Source organism: Heloderma suspectum, chromosome 14 (assembly GCF_057233095.1).
Source record: "Heloderma suspectum isolate Gila_16-S chromosome 14, 16-S_ref, whole genome shotgun sequence".
Taxonomy (NCBI): domain Eukaryota; kingdom Metazoa; phylum Chordata; class Lepidosauria; order Squamata; family Helodermatidae; genus Heloderma; species Heloderma suspectum.
In genome coordinates this window covers 20104542-20131231 of record NC_139471.1, presented here as the reverse complement: position 1 = coordinate 20131231, position 26690 = coordinate 20104542, and the positions used below count along the sequence as shown (strand labels likewise).

The window sequence follows — 26690 nt, the reverse complement described above, 5'->3', positions numbered from 1 at the left end:
GATCGGCAGCACCTACAGTTAAAGAAGCTTAGCTGCTGTGTGTGTGAATGGCCGATCAACATTTCAACTTCCCTAGCCTTAAGGTTACTGCTCAATCCAGAAATTTTTTAGCCAAGGTTTAGGGTGGTGGTCATATGCGAAACTCATACAAATCGATTACAGTTATTAAAACCCACTTTTGCCTTGCTCCAGGCCATCAAAAGCCAAGTCAAATTTTAAGCATTGTTTCTGCTACCAGAAGTTACCCTGCATATGTCTCCAGGAGAAGGGCAGTCCAGTCCTTAGGGCCTGCCAAGAATCCATGTGTTGTATGCAGTTGCATTGCTTCCCTTGGCACGGAGACAGTAGAATAGGGAGTGGGGGCATTTACTGTACAATTCTGCTTCAAAGAATTGTCACATAGTGGCTGCATCTTCTCCGGGCATGTTAAAGGCTCATTCAGCACGAAATCAGTAAGGTGTGCTTTTGTGGCCAGATTTCACGGGGACAAGATTGCTCTATCAGGGCCATTAGCCACAATAGCTAAAGGGAACTTCCAGTTCATTTGTTTCAGATATTTCCGTGTTGCCTTTCAGGGCAAAGTCCTCGCAAGGCAGCTGACGTACATCTACAAAAGCTTCCCAACACACTCTCACGACTGCATCACACTAAACGACCAGGCTAAAAACATTGTACAGCCCAGGCCAGTGCTGGTATTGAGCCAGTTTAGAAAGAAATTGGGAGCAGTTTAAACAATAAGGGGCGCAATCCTATGCATGTTTAGACAGAAAAAAGTCCTACAACTCCCAGCATTGCCCCAGCCAGCATAGCTGGCTGGGGCATGCTGGGAGTTGCAGGGCTTTTTCTGCCTAAGCATGCATAGGATTGCACCCAACATAATTTAAAAAACAGCAGCGTTGCATCTTGGCTGAAAGCAGATAAAAAAGCAAATGGGTTTTCAAAGCCCCATTTCGAAAGCCCATAAAGATGAAGCTGAAAACACATCTTTATTGGGAAAGGGAGTTCCACTTCTTTGGGGCCACCACTGTAAAGGCCCTGTGTCTAGTGCCTGCAAATCTCAGATTCGCAGGATGCCTTAAGGCCAGCGCGTCTTGTCATCTGGGGACGTTTGCTCAGCTGTCCCCGTGCTCTGTCTTGATCCCCAGGGCTGCAGGCCACGGTGTGGCTTGGCCGCAACCAGATGCTGCATCACGGTCCCGTGACATGGTACATCGACGGAGCCCACACCACCAGCAGCATCCAGGCCTGTGTCCACTGGTTTCGCCAAGCGGCCCTCAACGAGGAGAAGCCTGCGGAGTAAGTGGGGCTGGGGAAGTCCTCTTGTTCTGAGCCTGGGTTAAGGTGGTTGGGGTGGAGGCTGTTGGTTAGAGTCTCCTTGATCCAAACTTTATAGACCCTCCAAGTTCTGGGAATTGGTATCAAGCATATATTGTCCATTTGTTTATTATGTACTAATGCAAATCCTGGGTCACCACGGGGCTAGTAGTTTCAGAATGACTGGTTAAAAATATGTTTGCCCCTTTCCCTTGTGACTGGAAAACTTTACACTTTTAAAATAAACGTACAAATAAACCGGCAAAGGTGAAAACAAAAAAAAGATACTCGTTTTTTAAAAGATTGTTTACCATTTCTTGAAGCTTCAGGTCAAAAACATGTGATGTAAGATCTTTCTCTCTCTTCTCCCTCTGATGTCCTTCTAGCTCTTTCTCCTCATCTTCCCTTCCTCTTCCTCTAATAATCACTAACTGACTTTTCTTCAGCCCCTTTCCCAACATTCTGTGCCTGTCCTTTCATTGGCCCAGCACTCTAAGAGCTCACAAGAGGAAGCATTGTTACACGTGCATACACACACTGTGTCACATGTTACATTACATGCACAGTGTGGGGCATATGCATTAAGCTCCCTTTCACCTCATCCCTCTCCCTTCTCAAGCTGCCCAAAGCTGGAGCTTTGAACTTTTTCGAAGTTTCAAAATTTTCTGCACGCCTGCACTGCTGAGGTTTCAGTTTAAAACAAAAATGAGCAAAAGCAGTCTGGTAGATCTCTAACTGTAAGCCTTACACTACTGTATTCTTATATAAGATAAGGTTTTGGTTTTCAAAGTATCTGCAGGATTTGGTGGAGGAACTGAGAGCCAGAAATGTACTACTTTATTATTCATTCTTGCTCAGAGGCAGGTTGTAAGACAGGGCTGGGTAATGCACAGCCTGCATGCAGCCCCTGCCAGGCTCTGGTGCTGCCCCAATTTGTTGCCTTCCTTTTTTTGCAATTTGTTGCCTTCCTTTTTTTGCTGCCACCCCACTGTTAAATTTCAGCAACAGCATGAGTGCAGCCTATGAAGGGTAAGTGTCTGAAGTTGCCCAGCCCTTTTGTAAGAGTTACTTATCTCAAAGTCCTACTAGAAAGTTTATGTTTTTTTAGCATCTATTTCTGAGGTTTTGCAAGGGCTGGAATACATGCTTTTTTTTGTACTGCCAAATCCCATGCCCTGGGCTTCGCTGTCCAGTTGCAGCCACGTACTTTTTCTAGGTGTACGCCTTCTCCTTGTGGATTGATACTGGCTAGAAAGGTGTGGTCAAGGTGTTTTCTTCGGCCTAAGAAAATGGGGATGAAATAAATATCCTATACACCATTGGTAGACAACTGGTGCCCACCAGATGTTTGGGACTACAACTCCCATGAGTCCCAGTGGTCAGGGATTAGAGGTGGTGTAGGGGTTGAAAACTTCTCGAGGGCACCGAGTTCCCTAGCCTTGTTACACGCTAACAGCGAATTCATTACCTGCGTGCCGATTCTTAGGCAGCCAAAATGGCGCCACCCACACACAAGAGGGTAGTTGTAGGGTCTGAGGAATCCCAAGTTTTGAAGAAGTACACAAGAAAAAACTTCAAGGGAAAAAAAACCCTAATGGGTGAGGGTAACCCAAAAAACAGTCCAATGAGGACTGAATGTGTGCAGTGACCAGAGAATGCTGATTGGCTGTTGTGGGACAGGGAGTGGAAAACGTAGGGCAGGGGGAATGGAATGGAGTGGAGTATTGTGGGAAAGGGTTGGAATCCTGAACACTTCATGCTGCAACATTTTGTTGCAGTTCCATCTGTACCTCTAAATACCACGTTCTGGGGTACAAAGAAGCCACTTCCCTGCTTAGGGGCTTCCCACAGGCATCCGGCTGGCTGCTCTTTGAGAACAGGAAACTGCGCTAAGTGGATCTTCATTCTGGGCTGATCCAGCAGGACTGTTTTTCTGGGGTGGGAATCTTCTTGCCTTGGCTGTGTGGGGGGCTGATAGCAATCCTGTCTCTTTCCTTGGGTTTGAAGTGGCTCCGAGGTCCGCGTGCTGCTCTTCAACGTGACGGGAGACCGGGATACTGCCGCTCTGCTCAAGCTGCTGGTGGTGAGAGTTTCTGTCGACTTACTTAAAAAAAACACACCCCACCCTATTGTGGGACTTGGTTCCAATTGACATCCAAATCCAAGGTAGAGATTCACCATACCAGTATCCCAAGTGTGTTTTGACCAATCTGAGCCTCTTCAGATAAAGATAATAATATAAACAATTGTTACAGCCCTTACTAAAACAAAATTAACACGACGTTAGAATTCCTACCTGGAACCTGAAAAGCAAAATACACACGCGTAGAGATACCTGAAATGACATGCCATACCCAAATAACCAAATAAATATAGACTATAAAAAAATCAATTAACCAGCAGTTGTTATATATACAGGAACAGAGATCCACACCATGCAGCTGGTAACTGCATAAAAGAAAAGGGGGGAAAGGATATTCCCTCCTACGTTCTGAAACATATAAAGAAATAAAACAACCTCGTGTTAATTTTCAGTAATCTCCCAGGTATGTCTAAGATATCACCAAACCGTAATACAGAAAGCAGCACAAAGAACCCAGAGAGTAACCCACAGTTTAAAAATACTAGAGCATTCTTACTAAAAATGACTTAATTCCTTCTGCCTGGAGCAACCGTTAAACGTAACCAAAATAAACAAAACTAAACAGCTTTGAAAATGCTGGCACACTGGATAACAGGCTTTCAAGCGGGCCCTAAAAATTCTCCTGGTTGCCTTGGCCTGTAACTGAGTTAAGACTTTATTGGATGCCTTTGCGTAAAAGGTGCCATCCGGTTTTAGTTATCAGTTTTGATCTTTTAGTCACATTGGTTTTATTATTGTTTTGTTGGGTTTTGTGTTTTAGATTTTGTCGTACGTCACTTTGGGAGGATTTATCTTGAACGGCGCCTTATAAATCTTTTAAATAAATAAATACTAAATGTGGCTTTCAGGACAGCCAACAGACTGGGGTGGGTGGGTTGAACAAACCAACAGCAGAGGAAAATATAAACGCACACACTCCAGCACAGAATAAAAACAAGCCTCGCGTGACCTTTAATTTAAAAGGCCCTGGAAATCTTTGCCCAGTGTTGAAAGCACCGAGCTGGTGTCAAGCACGCCACCCTGGGATGGGAGAGCATTTCACAACCGGGAAGGCCCCCTCATCTCTTGGAAATCTCAGGTGGGAGAAATTTTAAAAAGAAAAGAAAAAGGGACTTCCCAGGAAAGCTGCAGTGAGATCAACCCTTCCTGTTTTCTCTGGAGGCCTGGTGATCCTCCCTCCTCTGCTATAAGAGATCAAGATGGGCACACGTGCGTGGAGATCCTGAGGCTCTGTCCTAGGAGGAAAAACAGGAAGAGTTGGGTTTACTTGCAGTGGGAGCAAGAGAAGGCGGAAAGATGCTGGCCTCTGGTTGTGGCCCTCTTGGCAGATGAGGTGACAGACGAGGGGTGTGAACGTAGCTAAAATGTTTTTGAATTGGGTCTTAGATGGGGTTCTCTAACTCAGGGGTGGGCAGAAGGTAGTTTGGTATCTACTGGTAGATCTCTGGGTGATTTGCGCTAGATCGACGAGGATTTCTAATCCCAGTAGTTTTAACAGCAGCAAAAACTTAAAAGCCCACAAGCCTGGTCTGCTCACCCATCCTCTTGCTGAATGGATAAAAGCAGCACTGAGTGCATAGAGTTGCTGTGGAACTGCCTTCCTTGGAGCTCTTGAAGAGCAGAACAAAGATTTGGTTGGCTTCACTGAGGTGGGCTCAGCCTGCGGGGCAGGAGGTGTTTTTAGGTGACAAGATGAGTTCCTCTTGCAGAGATGACCTTGAAAAGCCCCTTTGTATCGAAAGAAAATTTCCTGCGCATGAAAAAGTAGGCTGTCAGGGTAAAACCTTTTTCCCTGACATGCTAGTTTTCTACATGCAAAGCATCGAGGAGCATGGAAAGATATGATTCCACCCTTCCCACACACACACACACATATATACACATACTACCTGAAGTGGGACAGTCCAAGTAGGACTTACCCCATGCTCTTTTCGGTATGCTGTATCTACACTTCTCTTTTTCTTCTTTTTTCCCCCACGAAGTTTTATTTTATTTTGAAATAAAGTCAACAAAATAAATGCAACAAAAGGATGAAAAACAATGTACATAATAATAAATCAAAATCAATAAAGAAACAAAGGAATTTGGTGATTATAAATCTTAGTCTATAACTGATAGGCTTAAGGAACAGTATCTACAGTGCTGTAGATACTGTTTATCTACGGTAAAACGTCCTAAGTAGGAGCACAATACCTAACTTAAGTAAAAATACAAGTTAGGCAACACATAAAAAGAGTGTGTGCGAGTGTATGTCACTTTGTATGTAAAGGTGTCTTAATTAGAAAAAATATAAGCAACTGTACTTGGTTGGAATTTTATCATAAATTTTAAGAGTTCCAATATAGGAAATAAGTGGAAAGAAAATAAATAAATAAATAAATAAATGGAAATAAATCTACACTTCTTTTATACTCCTGCTGATCTTCATTTCTATTATATTTTCAGCCTTGCCACTTTGACTATGCCGTTTTCTGCCCCAATTTCACCGAGGTGTCTACTGTGGGGAATGCAGGTTGGTTTTAAGGCTAGGCTTGGCTGGCAAACCCCTCGAAGAAATGGCCACAGTACCCATGTTACAATTTTAGGATGGTAATTCCTCTCCCTCTGAAAGGATCCTTTTGCTTTCCAGATGTTTTGGAATACAACTCCCATAACCCCTGACCGTTGGCTGTGCTGCCTAGGGCTTATGGGAGTTGTAGTCCAAAGCATCTTGAGGGCACCGTTTTGCTTACCCTCGGGATAGAGCTCCAGGCTCGGAGACCTGGGTTCAAATCCCCACTTAACCACGAAGCTTGTTTGGCCAGTCAATATCCCTGGGCCTAACCTGCTGTGAGGATAGCATGACAGTGGGGAGATCATATGTGTTGCCCTAAGAATCAGTAAATGTAACGCTAACGGGCCTAGGAAGCTTCCTTATAGGTCAGGCTATTTAACCATCTATCCCAGTATTGTCTGCTCCAGGGGTGCAGAACCTGTTCCAGCCCGAGAACCGAATTCCATTTCGAGAAATTCTCAGGGGCTGCGTTCCAGTAGTGGGTGTGGCCAAAGGCAAAAGGGACGGGGCCAAACGTACCAGCCTGTTGTGGCTGAAAGCTCTTTCTGCCGCTGGTTAACCTTTAGGAGAGGCATTTCGGCCTTTTAGAATGGGGAAAAACTGCACAGAAGCCGGGGAAACACCGAATGATTGGTGGCCAAGAGAAAGGGGCTGGAGTCAGGGAAGAGTGTGGCCATTTGGGCAACCCTGGAGTGGTGGATTTTGCCCCCTGCAGCCCTCCAGGGCTTTCTGGCTGGGAGAGTTCTTCCCCCACAACCGTCCTCCCGGTCCTGTGAACTGGCAATAACGGGAGTCGAACCTGTGACCTGCATGCAAAACAGGTGCTCTCAGTGGCGGCTGGTGCTCCGATGTCAGCAGGGCCGTGAATCCACTCCAGGTTTCCGTTGGAACCAGTCAGAACTCTAAAGGAGCTCTCCAGGGTGTGAAGCAGGGATGCTCAGAAAAATGTGAAGGGCCTTGGAGAGCTCCTTTGGAGTTCTGACTGGTTCTGGCTGAAACCCGGAGCAGATGCACCGCCCCTCTGGCATCGAGAGTCACCAGCCTCCACCGGGTGCTACGGCCCATCTCCATAAATAATACCGCGTCCCGGTACAGGCTGCCCGGAAACATGGTTTGCGTGGGGATGGCTCCGGGGCGCCTTGGCATCACCGTGACAGCGCCTTGTCTTTTTTCATCCTCGTCCTGGCAGACCAGCAGAACTTCAACGTCACCCTGGAGAATGTCCTGACCCGCTGCCTGCAGAACCAGAGCCACTGGAACCGCCTGATGGAGGCGAAGGTGGGCCAGGATCCGTGGCTCTCCGTCTCGTCCGAGGTGGAGGGGGTGGGCGGGTGGCTGAAGCAGGCCCCCCTGCACAGCCCCCCGCTCTTCATGCCCCCCTCGGCCCGGCCGCTCAACTCCAACTCCTTGGTCTTCCCGTGCATCGCCCACGCCTTGCAGTGGGTCACCCAGGGCAGGGACCCGCACTTCCAGCCCCCAGCCCCCAGGGGGCTCCACCTGCACCCCGTGGCCAGCAGCGGGGCCGTCCTGCTGAAGGAGGCGGCGGCCATCCGGGTCCTGGTGACCGGCAGCTTGCACCTGGTGGGGGGCGTCTTGAAGCTGCTCGACCCGTCTCTTTCACAGTAGAAGGAGCACCACAGGGCATGTGCCCCGGCCGGGACCGCGTTTGCTGCCTACTTGAAACCTCCTTGGGAAGCTGGGGTCTGCACATGCTGCTAACCTACACCGCGGCAGGCAGATGGCCGGCTGCCCCCCCCCCCCCCGGTGGACGTGCACCTCCTCCTGAGCCCGTGTGGAACCTCGCCTTTCCCCCAGATCCCTGGGGAATGCAGCCTGACGGAATCCTGCCCAGACATGCATTGCAGCGAAGAGTGTCTCCTTGAGCACTGAAGGGCTCGCGCTCGGGTTCCGGGCCGTCAGCAAGCCCTGAGTAGCACAGTTGGGATGCTGTCCCTCTTCTTTCTCTTCCTGGCTGCCTTATAAGCCCAACACACTGTAAACTAGAACCCCCCTGGGCCAAGCAAGGTCCGCATTGTTGCTTGCTGGCTGACTTTGCTGCATCTCTCGGCCTGAGCGAGCCAAGGGACAGGCTGATCGCCTTCGACTGATGACTCAAATGTGCCTTCTTATCTGCCTCGCAGCCTCTTTCCTTTGCTAGCTCGTCGTCTGTGGAGTTTGCCGATGTCTTCTGTGGTGGGGGTGGGTGGGTGGTGGGCTGATGACTTGAGGTGTCCTGCTGCTTGGTCTTCAGCGCTTTGGGATGGCTCTTCAGCCCTCTGCCTCTAGTCCAGCTCCTTCCCCTTTAGAAAAGCACCCAAGCTAGGCACCCTCGGCCTCGCTTTTTGTCCCTGCCTTCTGGGGAAGTGGTTTGGGTGTTCATCAGGGAGCAGGATGTGGGATGGAGCTCCGAGTTAGCGTGTAGGCTTTGGGCCTTGTGACGCAGCCCTCGGTTTTGGTTGCTGGCGCATTTGAGTATCATGTTCGCCCTTTGCAGTGGACACGCGCCAGAGCGGCTGGCCGCCTTGATCCTCAGGGTTGGTATGGGCAGCTACGGAGGTGGGGAACTTTGAATCTGCAGTGCTGAATTTCTGCAGGGTATCCTGGAGATGCAAATGCCTGCTGTTTTGGGGGGCATGCGTGTGTGGCTGTCGCCACGCTCCCAGTAATGTTGAGTCCAGTCATGAGTGTAGGGCAGCAATTGGTCTGGCTACTGGAGGGTGCTGTGGGTTCAAGACAAAAAGCCCCTCGGGTAGTGGGGCCAAGGGTTCTGGTTCCCCCACCCTCCCAATTGTGATTGCCACACAAGAACCGCTGCTCACAATTTCATAGGTGCCACTGCAGCTTTCATCTGTGCATCTTCTCCCCCCTTCCACCGCCACTGGAACGTATGTCCTGTTAGAGGTCAAGGGGACCTGTGGCCTTCCAGATATTATTGGGATTCTAGTTCCCATCAGCTCCAGCCAGCACAGCCAGTGTTGACGGGAGTTGTAGTCCAACATTATCTGTAGGGCTACGGATTCCCCACTCCTGTACAGTTTGAGTGGCCTTCCCCAGACTGGTGCACTCTAGATGTTTTGGGCTGCAATTCCCATCAGCCCTGACTATTGGCCATGCTGACTGGGGCTGATGGGAGTTGCTCTCCAAAACTTATGGCTGTGGAAGGCTGAGTTAGTGCATCACTGAATTGGATTTGAGGAGCAAAATGTGGGGCTCAAAACTGGTGGGGAGGGGGAAACTTGGGCCAATACTGGGATAAATTGTATGCAGAGTAGGTTTCAGGGTGGGGAAAGGGGACCACTGCTTCATAGAGACTGGGTTCAGACAATGCAGTAACCCACACTCAAGGGTTGAGTATGGATTGAGTGGGTTGTCGTTGTTGAAATGTGGGTTGCTGTGTTGTCTGAACCCAGTCATGGTTTCACCAACAAACCATGGTGAACAACCCACAGTTCACAACCAACAACAAACCATGGGTTCTTTTCATGGAATTTTTTAATGGTTAACAAGCCATGGTTTGTTAGCACGGCTGGTTCAGACGACACGATAACCCATGGTTCAACAACCCACAATTCAACCCACACTCAACTCATACTCAGCTACTTTGTTATCGTGTTGTGTGAACCCAGTCAGAGCCTTGGATATTTAAAAGCAATAACCTGATCCATACATGCAGCCATTTCTTATGGGACTGTACCACCTCTTGAATCGAGAGAGGCCCGCTTGTTGATTCGCACCTGTGTGCCGGGGATAAGCTTCCTCTCTTCTCTCTGATGTGTCAGCGTCCCATGTGCAGGTTGCTTTTGATGGACTTTTCCACTCCAAGCATTCTTGACATGTACAGGGGTCCACACTGCACTCTGGACACCTTGCTGGGTATTCACGTCGGTTCAGTAAACCTTCCATTTTGACATCTGCCCGGCACAGGAGGTGTTGAGAATGAACATGGTGTCAGAGGAACTCTTAATCCTCTTAGAGATGACAGGGGAAAAAAGAAGAAGAAAAATGCAAAAACTGTTTGGCTTCACCTGGGGGCCTCTTTCCAAAATGGTTTTCCTCTGTTAATGGTTTTGGCATGATTTTTACAGAAACCGTCACCTGCCACAATGAATCTGTGTGGGGATTTTCTTTCCCAAGGTGCTGGCTGGAATCCATATAACGTGCTAGCGGAACCCCCGGAAAGTATTCCCTGTTGACAGGCAGTTTGGATATTAATGTTTACACCCCTCCCTTCAGCAATCTCTCCCCCGCCAAAGAGTTCTCAAAGTTGCACAAGTGCTGGGATTTAGGTCTGTGAAAATTTAGAACTGCAAAATCAAAATGTATGATTTGTCGCTTGGTACGGGGCATTGCGGGTGGGTGGATTTAGAGCTATTGTGTGGTCTTGCAACAAAATTCGTGTTGTGTGGGATCTTCTCACCCAATACAATGGGACCAGTGTGTGAATGGCAGGGTTTGGGAATCCACTCTGTGTTCCATGATCTTCTCCTTTCGCTTACTGTTTTAGGTTATGCTTTCCTTTCCCTGTCAGGTCCCACAAGCAATCTCTTCCTTTCCCGTTTCCAGTACATGGATTCTTGAAAGACATACGCTGTTTAAGTGGAATCCAAGCTCTCATCCTGCACTGATGAAATGGCGGTTCTGAATTCCAGGGGTGGGGTGTTCCCTCACCTTCGGAGAGCACATATCAAATTGTGACTTTCTGCTTTTAAATAATTGTATTGCCTGGGTCTCTCTTCCTGCCTCCCTATCTAAAGGGGCAGGAAGCTTAAAGACTTGATAAGAAATAATTTATCTCAGAATGGTGGTTTTATTTTATTTTCCTAGTTTTTAAATTAAATCTTTTAACAGTTTAAAGTTTGACTCTGGGGTGGGGGGGGAATATTCCTTTATAAAAGTGACTGACTGTGAGTTTTGGAATAATAAAAGTGGATGCTCTAAATAAAGAACCGTCAGACTAGAACTCCTAGCTGCGTGTGTTTTGTCATCCCTTGTGTCTGTAGAGGGTGGGAACGCTAGTTTGTTCACTTCTTACATTTTTCTCTTTAAAATCGCTCGGAGACATGTAGTGTAGTTCTCTTCTTCCCTGCTTCCCTTTATCCTCACAACAGCCCTGTGAGGTAGGCCAGGCTAAGAGCGTGTGACTGGAGCACAGTCACCCACCAAACCTCCTTCCTGAATCGCGGTTTGGACCCTGTAATCTTGACACCGTAACCAGTACACTACAGTGCTTATATAAGCCTGGGAAGTTCATAGTCTTGGTTTTGTTTCTGAAGAAAATGGAACGTAAATATTGTTGCGCAGTTTCTAGACTCCCCCCATCCCATCCATCAAATCGGTGTTCAACAGCAGGTTACATTTGCTGGGTCAATATTCTGCCCCAACAACCCACCTTGCTCCCAACACACTAAGGCTGGTTCTCCTTTTTCCAGTCAAGTGATTTTTGTACCGTGCCATGACTTCTCATAATTGCAGACGGGTGTTGCGTTAAACCACAGAGTTTTTAAACTTTTAAGTTTTGTTTGTTTGCCAGAAAAAGAAATCAGAAACTTGGGCGGGGGGGGGGGGAGCCGGGAGGAGGACAAAACTTTAGGTGAATGTCAGTTAGACTGCAATGGCTGCCTATAAGACCTATGCAGACATTGACTGTGTCTCTTCATTTTATTGTAATTAGCCTCTATTCCCTCTCTCCCCTCCGCCCCAATTGGCTGCATTGTGAAATGTTCATAAATAGTATAATTGTTTGCTGGTAACTATCCAACATGAAAAGGCTTTGAGATGGAAGGGGCTGTTATGCACTTGGATGGCTCAAGTTAAAATTAATTCCCCCAAAGTTCACTGCCTTCCCCTTGGATATGCATACTTCTCAGCTATTTTATGTTCTTTTCACAACGATATAGCGAGTGGAGTGGTTTTTTATGTGATTTCTTTTGCCCGGTGAAGGTGTTCTTTTCTGAGCTTGTGCTCAGTTCAGAGAATAAAAACGACACTGCTTGTTCTTTCTGAGATGGTTAGGTTGCCGGTTTCTGTCTCTGTGCGTTTCCTGTTTGGATGGGAAGATGTGAGAGCTTTTCGTCCCTAAATGTGCTTAGACTTGTAAAGCTTTGAATGGTCACTAGATGCTGCTGTGATGCCATTTGTGGGTCAAAACACGACAACAGCACTCTTTCGAGTCCCTGAAAGACTGTTGCATAAAAGTGGGCAAAGACTAGAACTAATGGGCTGAAGTTACAGGAGAGTAGGTTTTCATTGAACATTAGGAAGAAAAATTATTTATGGTAAGAGGTGCAGTTGCATGAACTAGCTTTCCTACAACACCCCCCTGCCCCGGTTGTTCACTAGGTAATGATGCGTGCATCGAATAGCGCTTTATACAAAATGGAAGTGTCTCAGCCATCCATTCTCTGTAGTATTTGATTTTGTTGTTGGAAAGCATCCTTGTTGAATGGTGAGGTGGAAATCTATCCTCTGTTTCATGGAGGAGAAGGCTGTCAGTGGCTACTAGCCCTGATGGCTCTATGCGTCCTCCAATATCAGAGGCAGTATGCCTGTGCACACCAGTTGCTGGGGAACATGGGTGGGTAGGAGGGTACTGTTGCGCTTGTGTCCTGCTTGGGGGGTTTCCTGTGGGCAGCTGGTTGGCCACTGTGTGAGCAGAATGCTGGACTAGATGGACCCTTGGTCTGATCCAGCATGGCTCTTCTTATGTTCTTAAGATTAACAAAATATGGTAGAAGGATGGAGAAAGTATTCCAGTTTTAGGGATGGATCAGGCAGGTTCTTGGAATTCTTCACTGGGAGTCTTGAAAACTCCAGAACGAACCCTCCTAATGTTGATGTGAAATCAGGAGAAAATTGGCATCTCATCCATCAGGCAGCGCTGGCACGTAATGGAGTCCATCTTGGACAAATTCCAAAAGAAACATTTGGAAATCTATATCTTCGTATAGTACCTCCATTTAGGCCAACTCGAAGGCACAAAACAGTGTGCAAGCTTTTGAATTCTCCAGAACGCTTCATCAGGCAAGATGGTAAAACCACATTTTCCTTTGTTTTGTTACCAACTTGACTGAAGAAGCGTTCTGGAGGACTCAACAGCTTGCACGCTATTTTGCAACCTTGGGGGTGGCTTAATGAAGGTATTACGGTGATAAGGGCTTTGGAAATGTTTATTTTAGCCCTCACGGCTGCCGTTGCTGTGCAAGAGCATGCTTCTTCCACAATGGGGCACGCCATCAGTAAGTAAATGCTCCACACCAGTTACCAGGCGCTGAAGACAGGTCCCAAAGGATGAAATTTAGCCCTGCTGGCTGGGAATTATGGGAGTTGCAATCCAACTCATCTGGAGGCTGGGCAAGGATTAGGGTTAGAGTGTCAGACTAGGACTGGGGCGGGGCAGGCTCAGGTTCAAATCCCCAAGTAGCCATGAAGCTTGGGTGAACTGGAGTCAGTCACTATCAGCCTAACCTACTTAGTAGGGTTGTTGTGAACATATAATGGGTGGTGGTGCTGGAGAAGAACCATGTGCATTCTTTGGAGACAGGGTGGGATGTCAACCCAATAAATAAATAGGAAGAACATTTTGCATGGGCTGCTTGGCTAGACACACTGGGGAAATCTCCAGAGTTGGTACTTTTAAACCCTCCATATGCCTCTTGACCCAGACCCGTTGTGGATAAAGTGGGCTGCAGTGCACAAAAGCTCATGCCATAATAAATTGGTTAGTTTTTATGGTGCCCCAAGGCATTCTTTATTAGGGCCGCGGTGGCTTAGTGGTTAAGACGCTGAACTGCAGACCAGAAGGTCGGCAGGACAGCAGTTCGAGACCCGAGTGCCGCGTGACGGAGTGAGCTCCCGTCCTCAGTCCCAGCTCCTGCCAACCTAGCAGTTCGATAGCAAGAAATTGCAAGTAGATAAATAGGCACCGCCTCGGCGGGAAAGGTAACAGCGTTCCGTGCACCTCGGTGTTCAGTCATGCCGGCCACATGACCACGGAAGCGTCTTCGGACAGCGCTGGCTCTTCGGCTTAGAAATGGAGATGAGCACCACACCCTAGAGTCGGACACGACTGGCTGGGGACACTTTTTAAGACATTCTTTGCTGCAACAGACTTACATAGCTACCTGTCTGGGTATTTATGATGGCATTTATAGGCCGCCTTTCCTCAAAGGAACTCAAGGGGACATGCATGGCTCTTCTCTCCCTCCCTTTTTCTTTTGCAACAACCCTGCGAGGTAGATTAGGCTGAGAGAGGGTGATTGGTCCAAGCTCACGAAATGAGCGTTGATGAGGGAAGCCTGGTCAGAAACACTCGCCTCTTCATTAAATATTATAATACTGAACCCAGGCGCCTGCAGGTATCGCTGTGGCTTAAATTAAGCCCGCTTCAGAAGGCGGGCATGTTTCAGTTCGGGGCTGAAGTCAGGGGTGTTCAACCTCTTTTTCCCAGAGGGCCAAATTCAATTCAAACAATCAGCGGCTGCGGAAAGGCGACGAGCCCCTCTCGGGAATGGCAAGTGGCGTAGTATTGAATAGCTCTGTGGTTGGCTGTTGGCTTCATTAAAGATGACTCTCAACAACGTCAGCCCAACACGTAATATATTTCATACAATAATTGAGGTTACAGTTGGTTCTGCATGAAAATATTTACAAGTCAAAATACAGGCAGCCTCATGGGCAGGGTAGCTTGTCTCTTGATGCTGGGTTAGGGAGGAGGGGGATTCTTTGTCCAGCGTCCAGAAGCATTTGCGCACACTTTTTTGAAGTTAAAGCGTATTTCTGTGCTCAAAGCACGGTGCTAGTAGGCAGTGGTCAGCTCCCGGGCTGTGTGTGTAGCCAGTGCACGTGTCCATTTTAGCATGGCCCCAATCAATGTGAGTTTCTGAACTCCGGGTGGACATTCGATGACTGACTGCTTACCCACGAGGAAGAGGTCTAACCTGCTTTTGTGGCTGTGTGACACCCTATTTTCGCTGCTCATGCCGATCAGAGGGCTATTCTGCCCATGGATCAAACACCAGCTGCCGTGAGCACTGCGGCCTCCATCTTGCCACACTAAAATAGTTGTGCGAATTGGCTTCCGGTGTGCAATGCTAGAAAGGGGTGTGTCCATTTCTTACCATCACAATAATTTTTTGGGTGGGGGGGAAGTATTTTGAATTAAGTAATTTCTTGCTTTTGTGTTCATGGTTGCAAACTCTCCTGAGAGTGGTAACCTGTTTAGAGCCTAATTCAGGGCAATTCTTTAACTGTCTTACTACTGGAGTGTGGAGGCAAAAGTGTGTGTGTGTGCATGAAAAGGCAATTACTCTCTCAAGCAATCTTGAGAGAGCACCCCTTCCCACCCCTGCAAAAGGCAAGGTACTTGTACTATATAACAGGACCAACCAGGGCTGGCCCTACTGTTAGAGTGAGGCAGCTGATTTTGAATGTCAAAAAGGCAAAAATGGATGGTTATTTACAGTGCAATCCTGGACATGTCTACTCAGAATTAAGTCCCAGTGAGTTCCATGGGGCTTGCTTCCAGGTAAGTGGTTATAGGATTGCAGCTGTAACGTGTTGCTACTTTTATTGCTAGGAAGGGGCAGTGGTGTAGTGGGAAATTCTGAAGTGCGGGTGCTCATCGTGACCAGAGAGAGGCCAACAATGCTGGCAGCTGTGTTGATCCCTATCAACAAACCAGTTCTAGCTGTTTTCCTCTCCGCAAGGAGCAGGTCTTTTGTAAAGCTCATGGGCCATAATTGCCAGTCCAAGACCAAGCCAGCCCAGAAGACTTTGCATTGCAACAAGGAATGATACATCATTGCTGAGAAAATTAATTCCCCTGCAGTGAGGATTGAAGCTAAGCTCAGAGGCAACTGGGAAGTCTGAGGAGGGTGGCAGATGACCTTGGTGCCCTTGCTAATAAAGCCCTGGCACCACGTCCCTGTGAGCCCTGGCTGCGCCACACCCCTGGGAAGGGGGAAAGAGTCGCTTGTGGGATTTTCTGCCACAGGTGCCGAAACGTGGCCGGTCTTGGAATCAACCCCGCCTTACTAAAAGCCCTGAAGTCGGTGAGCTCTTGAAGGACTGGTATGGGGTTTGTGTTGCAAACCCCAGTAGTAAGTCTTCCTGAATCCCACATTTGAAGGGTTGTCCATTCAGGACTCCATTGAACGATTCAGGCAGAGCTCTCCCAGTTCAGGATTTTTTTGCATGTTCACGCAGTTGAACATTTTCCTTCCCACTTTCGCTTCTTCCACCATCCTTTTCTCTCTCTCCCTCCACCCCACTCTTGATTTGGCTTCCCGTCAGACTGAATTGACACCCCTTCCCCTCATATTGATGGCCTGCACAGGGTCAAGCACGCATGGTTCTTGTGTTGTGACACACATCTTACAGAAGTTGTTTATCCTTCCTCCCCACATCGCCCCACGCCTGAGCATCAGAAAACATACCGACAAAGGTGAGTAGACAGCATTATTTCCCTGTATGCCCAGATACAAAATATATTCTATGTATAGCTATTTATATACGTACAGTAATAAGTATTTCAAAACAGAAACAGTCCTAACTCCCTGCAATGAGTGGAACGAAGCACTGCCTTCCTTCCCACCCCCTCAGCCTCTCTCACCCTGTCCAAAGGTGTTTGCACCATCTTTTCCTGGAGGTGGTTGGGCGAAGTTACTCGCCCTTCTTGTCCCTCATCTTTCTGGAACACTGTCGCGCCGCATTTTGTGGGGGCGCCGTTCAACCTCACACCATCAAAGCACAGTGGCGGAGCTGTTTGGGTACGTGCACCTTGCTGTCGGAACAGCAGCCAGCTGGGTGCTTAGTGCTGTGTTATTTACTGGGCTGTCTGTGCGTGTGTGTGCAGCTCCAGACAGTGGTGCTCAAGCAAAAGCGCAAGGAAAAGCTTCAAGGAAATTGGTTGAATTTGGGAGGATAATGTATGCATTTCTTGACCATTTCAGGGCTTGCTCTTCAGGGAGGCTGGCCATACAGCCCACCTATTTCAGTCATGCAGCTGCCTACATCTGAACCGCATGTATAAACCGACGCAATTTACATTACGATGATGGCAGCGGCCTATCCGGACTGGGGAGCTGTGACGTTTTAAAAGCTAGAATCACTAGCCTCCAAATTTGAAGGGGGAAAGTGCCTGAAATATTGGCGTCTATGGCAGCTTCCCTCCCAATTCAAATCTAAACCCCCCACAGCACAGTCTGGATGAGAAAGGCTAAATCCCACCCACCCGCTGTGGTCCCAGTTCTGATTTGCCCCAAGGTTGCTATCTAACGCTTAACTTAGAAAAGCGTAACTTTTCTAAACTTCGTGTACCATCGCCGCCCACGGCAGAAATGGTGGAGGGCTGCGGCATCTTAAAGACTGGCACCTCTGTCCTGACATGGAGCTTTGGCGGTGCGAGCGCTCTTCGCAGGAATCTTGTGCTGCCACCCCGGCAGGAAGAGTGTGTGTGTGTGTGTGTGGAGTAGGGGTACCGCTGGCTGAACACAGATGCTCTTCCTTGGCAGTCTGAGTAGAAGGCTATCTGACGAGATGAGGGGAAATTCCTGCTTAGTCCTCTGCTGTTCCTCCTTCACCCATGAGTTGATCCAGGCCTCCTGTCTTCAGTCTACTTTGTCTGATGAAATAGGCCTGGAGCAGCTCATGCCAAAATCAATCTGCACAGTAGTGTTTCTCAAACTTTTTGGCCCCCCTTTCTGTCCCCATGTCCCTCTGAACTTCCGTTGCTCAGTGGCAAAGGAAGGCGAGGTCAGGACCCTGCCATGGGCCGGCCTGGCTTTGCAGTTCCCATACTGGCAGCCCAGTCCTGTGCGATGGGCTCCGAGGGCTCATCCAACACACTGGAACAAATGAATCGCTAAGCCGCGTGCACGCTGTCGCACAAGTGAGCGTGTGGGGATTCTTGTGAGGGGCGGCACATGTGCTGCTACGTACAAAGGTCTGTGGCTCAGGACCGTCCTTTACCGCTGGCATTGGAAGAGGCAAAGGGTCCGGGGGTCTCTGCTGCACACTCCTTCAGCAGGCCTACCTGAATCAGGATGGGGTGCTGGAGCAAGCAGCCCTGCTAACGCGGCACAGATCAAGGAGGGTCTTCAGGCAGGAGCCCTTAATCTCTCCCACACACACCCCTCCCAGTCTCCTGAAAGAAGGGTGGCCCCACGATTCTCTCCTCCCTGGAACTCGGAACCTACTTCCCTTCAGGTGTCCCATGCCCTGAAGGGCCAGGGCACCACAAACTGCGGATCTAAGATGCCACAGCCCCTTTTGCTGTCTTGTGCTAGAAGGGGCAGTGCGGTCGGGCCTCTAAGTGGGGAGGCTGAGCTTCCCAGCTCCTGTTTGGCAGCTGGCTTCAGTGCAAAGTGAGCCAAAGGCCTGCTGTGGTCCATGGTGCCAGGACAAATTAACCCAGAGCCCTTCCTGGCTTCTGGGGCTTCCGGCCAGGACAAGGCCACAGGCTGGGTCTATGCTAGCTTTGTGCCTGCTCCACGTCACAGACTGATCGTGCTGTGGCTGCATGCTGACCAGGAGACAGCTAGGAGGGTCAGGGGAGACGTGACAGAGGTGTACAAAATTATGCATGGTGCAGAGGAAGTGGAGCGGGAGACATTTCCCCCCTCTCTCATAGTGCTAGAACCAGGGGGTCCTCCCATGAAGCTGATTGGTGGGGGATTCAGGACAGATCAAAGGAAGGGCTTCTTCACACAGCACAGAGTCAAACTATGGAAGTCGCTACCACAAGATGTAGTGATGGCCACCAGTTTGGATGGCTTTAAAAGGGGTTGGACAAATTCCTGGAGGAGGAGGTGATCAATGGCTGCTACTCTTGATGGCTCTGTGCTGCCTCCAGTATCAGAGACAGTGAGCCTATGTGCACCAGTGGCTGGGGAACGTAGGCGGGACAGTGCTGTTGCACTCGTGTCCTGCCTGTGGATCTCCCGTGGGCAGCTGGTTGGCCACTGTGTGAACAGAATGCTGGACTAGAGGGACCCTTGGTCTGACCCGGCGGGGCTCTTCTTAGGTCTTTAACCAGTGAGCTTCTTGCACTTGTTAGGGGCAATCGCAGCGAGGACTCAGAAAGAGGCAAGAACGGGATTGACACCGGGTCTCTGGACTGCTCAGCTTTGTTCCTCTCAAATTGACTACCTACGGGAGCGGCAATTTACAGGAGATTTTGTTGTTGCTGTTGAGTCGTTCAGTCGTGCCCGACTCTTCGTGACCCCATGGACCACGGCACGCCAGGCCTTCCTGTCCTGCGCTCTCTCCCGGAGCGTGCTCAAGTCCATATCCATTGCATCGGTGATGCTATCTAGCCATCTCATCCTCGGCCGTCCCCTTCTCGTTCTGCCTTCAATACCCCATACCTTAGTCTTAGCCTGGGTTGTGTGTTGTGTACTTTGGTTGCACTTGGCATGATGTTTTCTCTCTGAATAAACGATGGAGGACACGTGCGCCTGTGTCTCTTTGCATGTCTGTGTCCGCCAGCCACGTGCAAGGGCGGGGGCAGGGATGGGTGGTGATGCGTCCCGGGACAGCCCCACCTCCTGAGCACTGGGACAATGGTCCCAGCTGCCATCACATGGTTTTGAGACAGCCCCCGGGCACGGGCATTTCCATGCTTTCTGGTGGTGATGCTGAGAAATGGGATTAAGGGAAACGGGGGGTGGGGGGAAGTGCGGAAGGTCTCCTGGGGCCGAATTCTAGGCAGGATACCCAATTTTGTATTTGCACACAACATGAGTGTACGGACAGGGCTGATATTTCTGGCCTGGCCATAAGCATAGTGTAGATCAACCTTCAATCTAGCGCCCTCCAGATGTGTTGGACTACAACTCCCATAATTCCCAGCCAGCACACTATGCTGGCTGGGAATTATGGGAGTTGTGGTCCAACACATCTGGAGGGCACCAGGTTTGGGAGGGCTGGTGTAGGCAGTGGCCATGTAGACCAAGGGAAAGCCTGTTCAAAGCCTGGTTTCTGTCTTTTGGAAACTGATCGCCATGGCCACAGCTAACAGGTGCCTGCACCAGGCCCCAGACAGATGGTGCCATCAGCTGGCTTGACAGCAACAAGGGGAGAGGCATACCCAAATTTCAGCCCCCAAGATTAAGGGGAAAGAAACGGCTGACTGTAAAACCCAAAGGCGTGCTGCGTTCCAGCGTTCACTCAACTCGTTGCGGATCAAACTTTCCAGCCCTGGCTAGATGCTGGCTGTCTGCTCCAGGGTTATGCTTGTGACCTCACTGGCCACGGTCACCCTGCAGGAGGAACACGCCAGGGACAACACCCCCCGTGAGTGACGCTGAAGTAGCTGATAGGATTGTTCTGCTTCTCTGGAGATCTTGATGCTTGTCCAAGAAGTTGCCTTTAAAGTGCTGGCTGGAAACAGTTGCGCCTCTGAGTGCTAGGATCTCAGAAAAAAAACCGTGTGCCCTTTGGTTTTTTTGGTTTTTACCCTCTTCTGTTCAGGACTTTCCTCTGCCCGGCCTGGAGGAGTTCAAATTGTCTGCAGTTAGGACACCGTCCGCAAGGAGGTGTCCACAGATGTTCCTCAGAGGGGTCGCTATGCCATGCTGCTGGTGGAACATGGAGTGCTCTGCGTGCTGCCGATGCTGTGGTTGGTGCTGCTGCTCTCCGAAGCTGGCAGGTTTGCCGAGACGGGCTGCGTTTTGGCAATCGGACCTGGAATATGTTACAAGTCAGAAAAGTCAGAAACTGTGAGAAGTGGGGGGCGGCGGTGGGGGGCTGGGGTGGGGGGGCAGAGAAGATTTTTCACAGCTGGTCTAATCAGGAGTTGACAAGGGGACAGAAAGCATATGGCAGCACCTCCTGGCTTGAGCTGAGATAAAGCCCGACTGTTCCCCTGGTTCATATTGGTGTTGGCTAACTTCTTTCCCTTTTAACAAGAGAGAGAGAAAAAACAGCACTCTTCTTTCCCAAGGGTGGATCTGACCAAGCCAATCGGAAAGGAAGATAAAGATGTATGAGATTTCTTGACTCTTTTCCGGAGATTAGGGAACTATTTGGGTTCTGGCAGCAAACAAAACAAGATGTTCCTTGGGAGTGGGCGGGAAGGGAGTGAAGGATTGTGGGACAACAAAGATGATGAGGAATGGCTCAGTGATAGAGCACAAGCTTTGCACAGGGGAGGCTGGTGGCTCTGATGTCAGGTGGACAGTGATTCTGCTCTCAGTTTTGGTCAGAAACAGTCAGAACTCTTAAGGAGGCTATCCAACTCTTGAGAGTTGTAGTCCAAAACACCAGGGGGCACGAGGATGGGGAAGGCATATGGAGCTAGGGGAACTAGTAGGCTAGATTGGTATGAGGGTGCTTGCTATGTTCCAATTTAATTCAGCCTTTTATTCAGGACCATAAGGACTAGAGCCTTGCTTTATTATGAGATGAAGGACAACAGCTCAGTGGCAGAGCATGCGTTTTGCATACACAAGGTTCCAGGTTCAATTCCCGGAATGTGCATTTAAGGTTGGAAAAGACTCCAATCCCGGAGAGTCCATGTCAGTCAGTGTAGACCAGAGGTGCACAACCTGCAGTTTCTGGCTGCTCCCTTTGAGGCTCCCTGGAGCCGGCTAATCAGCTGGGCTGTGGGGGGAAAAAACCACTTCCCCAGCTTGTGGGATCACACTTTTCCCACTGCTGGTAGTGCTGGAGAAAGCATATTGGTGACCATCGCTGTGAGAGGCTTTTACCTCCACCTCGACCCTGCAGCGATCCCTAGAACTTAGCAGGCAGGGAGAGGAGGTTTACAGATGTGGATGAGATAGAGTACGTGTCTGTGTGTTTGCACAGCTGGCACCGGAGGCTGAAAAGGTTGTGCACCCTGAGCTAGATCGGCCAGCAGTCTGATTATGTCTTTTAACTCATTCGTCTTGGAGTAGTGAGCCCCAATTTCAACGCATGTCTGAATGTGCAGGCAAAGTCCTTCTATACATCCGTTTGCTTTTGCTCCCTTGTCTTCCACCTTGACCCAACCCCATCCTTCAGTGTGAATGAGAAAGACTAGAGCGGCTTAGGAGCACCGGTACTCACGGGTGTGAGAGTAGATGTACCATAGTGCAGCGGTGAGCAGGACTCCGATTAAAAAGGCGCCGAATGTTATTCCCAGCACACTGCCAATGCTGAGGCCTTGATCTGCAAAGGAGGAAAGCAGCGGTTAGGGCTTACCGTTGCACAGAGACAGAAACTTCTCCTTCACACCTTGGCCACAGCTCCCCTGGGTGAATTTAAACATTGTTTGCCTTCCCGCCCATCTGGGTCTTATTGTGTGCTGATCCGCAGAACAGAATTAGTTGCCCAGATTACGATTTTCTTGTTTTCATTTTACACTTCATTAACTATCGCACGTGGCTGTGTTCCCCATGAGTTCATCTGGACTAAATAATACCCCAGATTCCTGGGGCATCATCGTACATTTGTATTTCCATCTCCCCGCTAGGCATGCATAGTTCCATTACCTTCACGTTTGGGTGCCTTGGCCCTAAACTGTAACAAAACTCAAGACGACAGAACATGTAAAAACGCACCCACTGCAATCACACAGCATTGCAAATTCTCAGAAAGAACTGAGGAACACATGGAACCCATTTCTTCGTGCTCTGTGACAGAATGTAACCTCAGGTATCCAAATGTGCAAGCCACTGCAGGGAAGGGTTAGAAAGTCCTGGTGAATGTAAGAGCTGCCAAGGCAAATCTAGCCTGGCCTCCTTGTTCCTGTGCGCCAGCAGGAAGTCCCACTGTTGGACAAAAGCCCAGTACCTCCAGCCCTCCAGAGAGAGTAGATCCTTTTACCATTCCTTTAACCACGCTTGATTGCAAGTGCAATTTAACCTGAGAAGATCTGTTGAGCACCAAAATGCACATGGGCACCGGGGCTCCTTGAAGTAATAGATGGGGAGGTGCAGAGATGGCTCCTAGGTAACCAGCTGCTACAGTGCCCCTGCACAGCCCCTCCCAGAGGGCAAGCAGTGGTGCTCTCTCTGAAAGACCCTGGGCTTCTCCACACCCGCAAGATTACTGGAGCTTCTGCTTCCGGATTCTTTGTGGGATTACGACCGGCTCCTTTACACAGGTGGACATGTGGTTTGAATTGAAGAAAGTCCTTCCTCTGCAAGTTCTATACATTTCATTTCACAGCCACTGGATGGTGCTGTGATAATAGCGCTTTGCCATCGTTACATACAGCCGATAGAACGGATTAACATTCCTTGTCGCTTTATCTCCCATCTTTTTGAAAGCAGGAGAAAGGGGGGAAAGCACAGGAGACGTCCTGGAGGTTGACGACGCCATGTAAAGGAACCACAAAATACTGTGAGTGGCCAATCACGAGCATGCAATAAATCGCTCGTGAAGAAATGTTCACTGACACAGCTGAGGGGGCAAGCAGCCCTGGGGATTTTAGCAGCCCAGGCAGTTGCCTAGTTTGCCTATTTGCTTGGCTGGTTAAACCTTTCTTGCACCACCTTACCTGTTCCTTGATCGCCAATGGACCTTCCCTGCCTGCCCTCATTGCCACCCCCTGATCTCCACTGAGAAGGGCTTTTTCCTGGTCTCCAGCCACCTAGCCACCAATGGGGGCTCCTGGAGAAGAGCTGCCAATGACCATCTTAACAGGTGGATAACTTCATGCGATTTTATCATGTGAGGAGGCCGTCCTTTGGATACACGTGCACATGACTGCAGCCTTCCTAGGCTGCCAGTGGCTAGTTGACTCCTTGTCATAATGGTGACCTATTCCCTTTAGTATCGGAGGCAATATGCCTCTGTATATCAGCTGCTGGGGAACACAAGCAGGAGGGCACCAAAATTGTACTCGTGTCATACTTATGGGCTTCCCAGCTAGTTGGTCACTGTGAACACAGAATGCTGGACTAGAAAGGCCTTTGGTCCAATTCAGTATGCTGGTTGGGGGATGACGGGAGTTGTAGTCCCACACATGCAGAGGGTGATGGTTGAGGAAGGCTGCATTACTATGTAAAGTAAAGCTAGTCTAGGAGGCCACGTTTCCAAAGGGCAGCCCCTGCCTGCCGCTAATTAACACGGGCCACTCACAGTCCCAGGATGTCCTCCCGCACAAGTCTCAGCTCAAACTAATAAGGGAGCATACAAAAGTTCCAACAGGGGTTGTGCAGCAGAACGTCCTGCTGGATCGTGTCAAGTGGGCCAGATTCCTCAGTCACACATTTCACCACCCTTAATGACATCCCAAATCCTTTATCTGACGAGGCTGCTTTGCTTTGTCTTGTAAGATGGCCACCTCTGGAAATAACTGTTCAGCACAAGTAGTGTGTGCATGTATCTGTATCTATATATCTTCTAAAACTTTTTTTAAAGATACTAGTCATTAAAGTTTGTTTTTTCCTCTTGAGGCTTACCACACACACACACACACACACACACTCTGCCATGCCATTTAAAAGGTTGCAGATGGGGCCTCAGTGTGGCAAAGGACTGCTTGAGCAAAGCATCCTACAACTTCAGGGTTCGGACAGAGCAGGTCCGAGAGGGCCTGTAGCTCAGTGGGTAAAGCACATGCGTTGCCTGCAGAAGGCTCTCGGTTGAAAACCAGCTGAAAGGATCCCTAGTGTCCTCCGTTTAAAGGGTCTCAGAAGCAGGCCTGGGAAAGATTGCTGCCTGAGTGCGGACAGTGGCTGCCAGCCAAAGGAGATGATATTTGGCTGGGTGGATCATGATTCAGTGCGTGCAGGGGCGAGCACATGAGTGCCATGCAGTCTCTGGCATATCCAGTTAAGCGGATCTCAGGAGCAGGGCTGGGAAAGGCCGTTGCTTGAGACCTCAGAACAGCTTTCTGCAACCTGGTGTCTTCCCGAGGCATTGCACTGCAACTCTCATCATGCCAGCCAGCATGGCTAGTTGGGGATGATGGGAGTTCTCATCCAAACGCATCAGGAAGGCACTAGGTTGGGCCAGGCTATCTTAGAGAGATGCTGCCACTTGGAGGATGGGGAGAGCTGGCTGGCCTGGCGTGACTCCGCAAGACAGAGTCATTCAAAGACATTGCAGAAACAAGACGTCCGTGAGCCTGCAGTGCCAGGCTGACACCTCCCTCCCACTCCAAGGCCCAGTGCTCTTCTTGAGGCAAGCCTGGCTGCTGCCACACTTCAAAGGCAAGCGGCTAAAAAACAACAAATGACGGTGGGCCTAATGAAGGCCCTGCAGACGTGTGTGATGTGCTGGGTGAATCCCCGCCGGAGCTGGGTTCGTGTCAACAGCCTTTCCTTGCTTTGTTATTTTGCCGTCCTGCGGGAGACGTGCAAAACAGAGGCAGGAAGGAGAAGAGCAAGGTAGCAGGAAGGCCGGAAACCATCCATTCTTGGATGAGGCCGGGGATTCGGTTCTGCTTGGCAAGGGTCCCTGCTTAACCCCGTGGCAGAACCGCTGACAAGAGTGTCTACAGTAAAAGGCTACCGTGGTGGCGGCACTACGAAAAGGGGTGGGAGAAGCTGCCTGGAGAACTTGGGGGAGAAATACTTGAGGTCTTGCTTTCAAAATGAAAATACAGAGGACGTTTCACTGTATGTCTGCCAGCCCGTCACCAGGGCTGGGGGGTGGGGGGTCCAGCAGCGCCAGAGATATTTCAGGCCCCCTTCCCTGAATTTCATTTTACTTTTTTCCCTTTCTGGAAATCCATAGCCCTTTTCCTTATGGAGATGCAAGGAAAAACATGCAGACCAAATCCCGCCTGATGGCCAATAGCAAGGCAGCCTGCTCCTGCCTTCCACTGTTCTGGCCCATGAATACAAAGGCACTGGAAGATGGGCAAGCTCTTTGCATTTCATTTTGTTCTCCTAAGATGTTGTTTCACTTTAATAAAATATTAAATTATATGGACTAGACCAGTGGAGGTTGGTGGCGCCGATTTCAGTGGGGCTGAGCATCCATTTTGAGTTTCCGTCAGAACCAGCCAGACCTCCGAAGGAGCTATCCAAGGTGCTGAACGCCCAATAGGTTCAGCACCTTGGATAGCTCCTCTAGAATTCTGGCTGGTTCTGATGGAAACCCAGAATGGATTCCCAGCCCCACTGAAATCAGAGCCACCAGCCCCCGCTGCGCTAGACCACTTATAGCTGGTTGCTAGACCACCTCAGGACATCCCTTGGCCTCACGAGCACTACATCCCTGGCAGTGGGCCTTGGTTTATTGGTGAATAAATTAATGAGGACATTCCTAGGGCAGCCCCCCTCCTGCCTTCCAAAATTCTTTTATGCACCCAAAAACTATTGACATCTTCCCAATATGTCTCACGTTGCGGGTGGGGGGGGGACATGCCCTGCCCTCCAGATGTGTTGGACTACAGCTCCCAGCATTGCTAGCTGGGGGATGCTGGGAGTTGTAGTCCAACACTGCTGGAGGGCACGGGGCTGCGAGAAAGCTGCTCTGGACAGTGAAACCGGGGTCAGCTGCCACAAGTTAGCGTGTGTACGACTTCTCCCTCGTACATCCTTGTGGATATCTGTCCAGTTCCTTCTGTCTTCCCCGCTATCATTTGGCTTCTTTATCTGACACTGTACAGACTTCTCTGGCCCAAATCATCTATCTGTGTGCTCTGTGCAGCCAGCATTGGCCTGTGTATCTTCAGGACAGGAAGTGGGGGGCAGATAATAGCCTTTGTCTGGTGCTGTCACTGTGAGACGTCCCAGAATG

At 49.5% G+C, this 26690-nt stretch overlaps 2 protein-coding genes across 6 annotated transcripts in view; one reads left to right on the top strand and one right to left on the bottom strand.

Moving 5' to 3' along the window:
• Positions 1-10976, top strand: part of FPGS (folylpolyglutamate synthase) — a 32368-nt gene extending 21392 nt beyond the window's left edge. The window contains exons 12-16 of one of the 3 annotated variants that reach the window (XR_014785915.1): positions 1146-1296; positions 3322-3397; positions 5903-5969; positions 7201-7803; positions 9422-10976. Coding sequence is in view for 2 of the 3 variants with exons in the window: in XM_084821062.1 (XP_084677188.1) it covers positions 1146-1296; positions 3322-3397; positions 5903-5969; positions 7201-7637 (731 nt within the window). In the remaining variant the exon portion in view is untranslated. Of the gene's footprint in view, positions 1-1145; positions 1297-3321; positions 3398-5902; positions 5970-7200 lie in introns of all 3 variants that reach the window. The other 2 variants (XM_084821062.1, XM_084821061.1) reach the window with 2 other exon arrangements.
• A 5478-nt stretch (positions 10977-16454) lies between these two features.
• The window catches only part of ENG (endoglin), a 90077-nt gene continuing 79841 nt past the window's right edge, over positions 16455-26690 (bottom strand). For 2 of the 3 annotated variants that reach the window (XM_084821211.1, XM_084821212.1), the window contains exons 14-15: positions 22059-22160; positions 16455-20693 (exon numbers count right to left, since the gene is read on the bottom strand). In XM_084821211.1, the coding sequence (XP_084677337.1) occupies positions 20575-20693; positions 22059-22160 (221 nt within the window). In that variant the 3' untranslated portion in view covers positions 16455-20574. Of the gene's footprint in view, positions 20694-21983; positions 22161-26690 lie in introns of those variants that run through there. The other variant, XM_084821213.1, reaches the window with a different exon arrangement.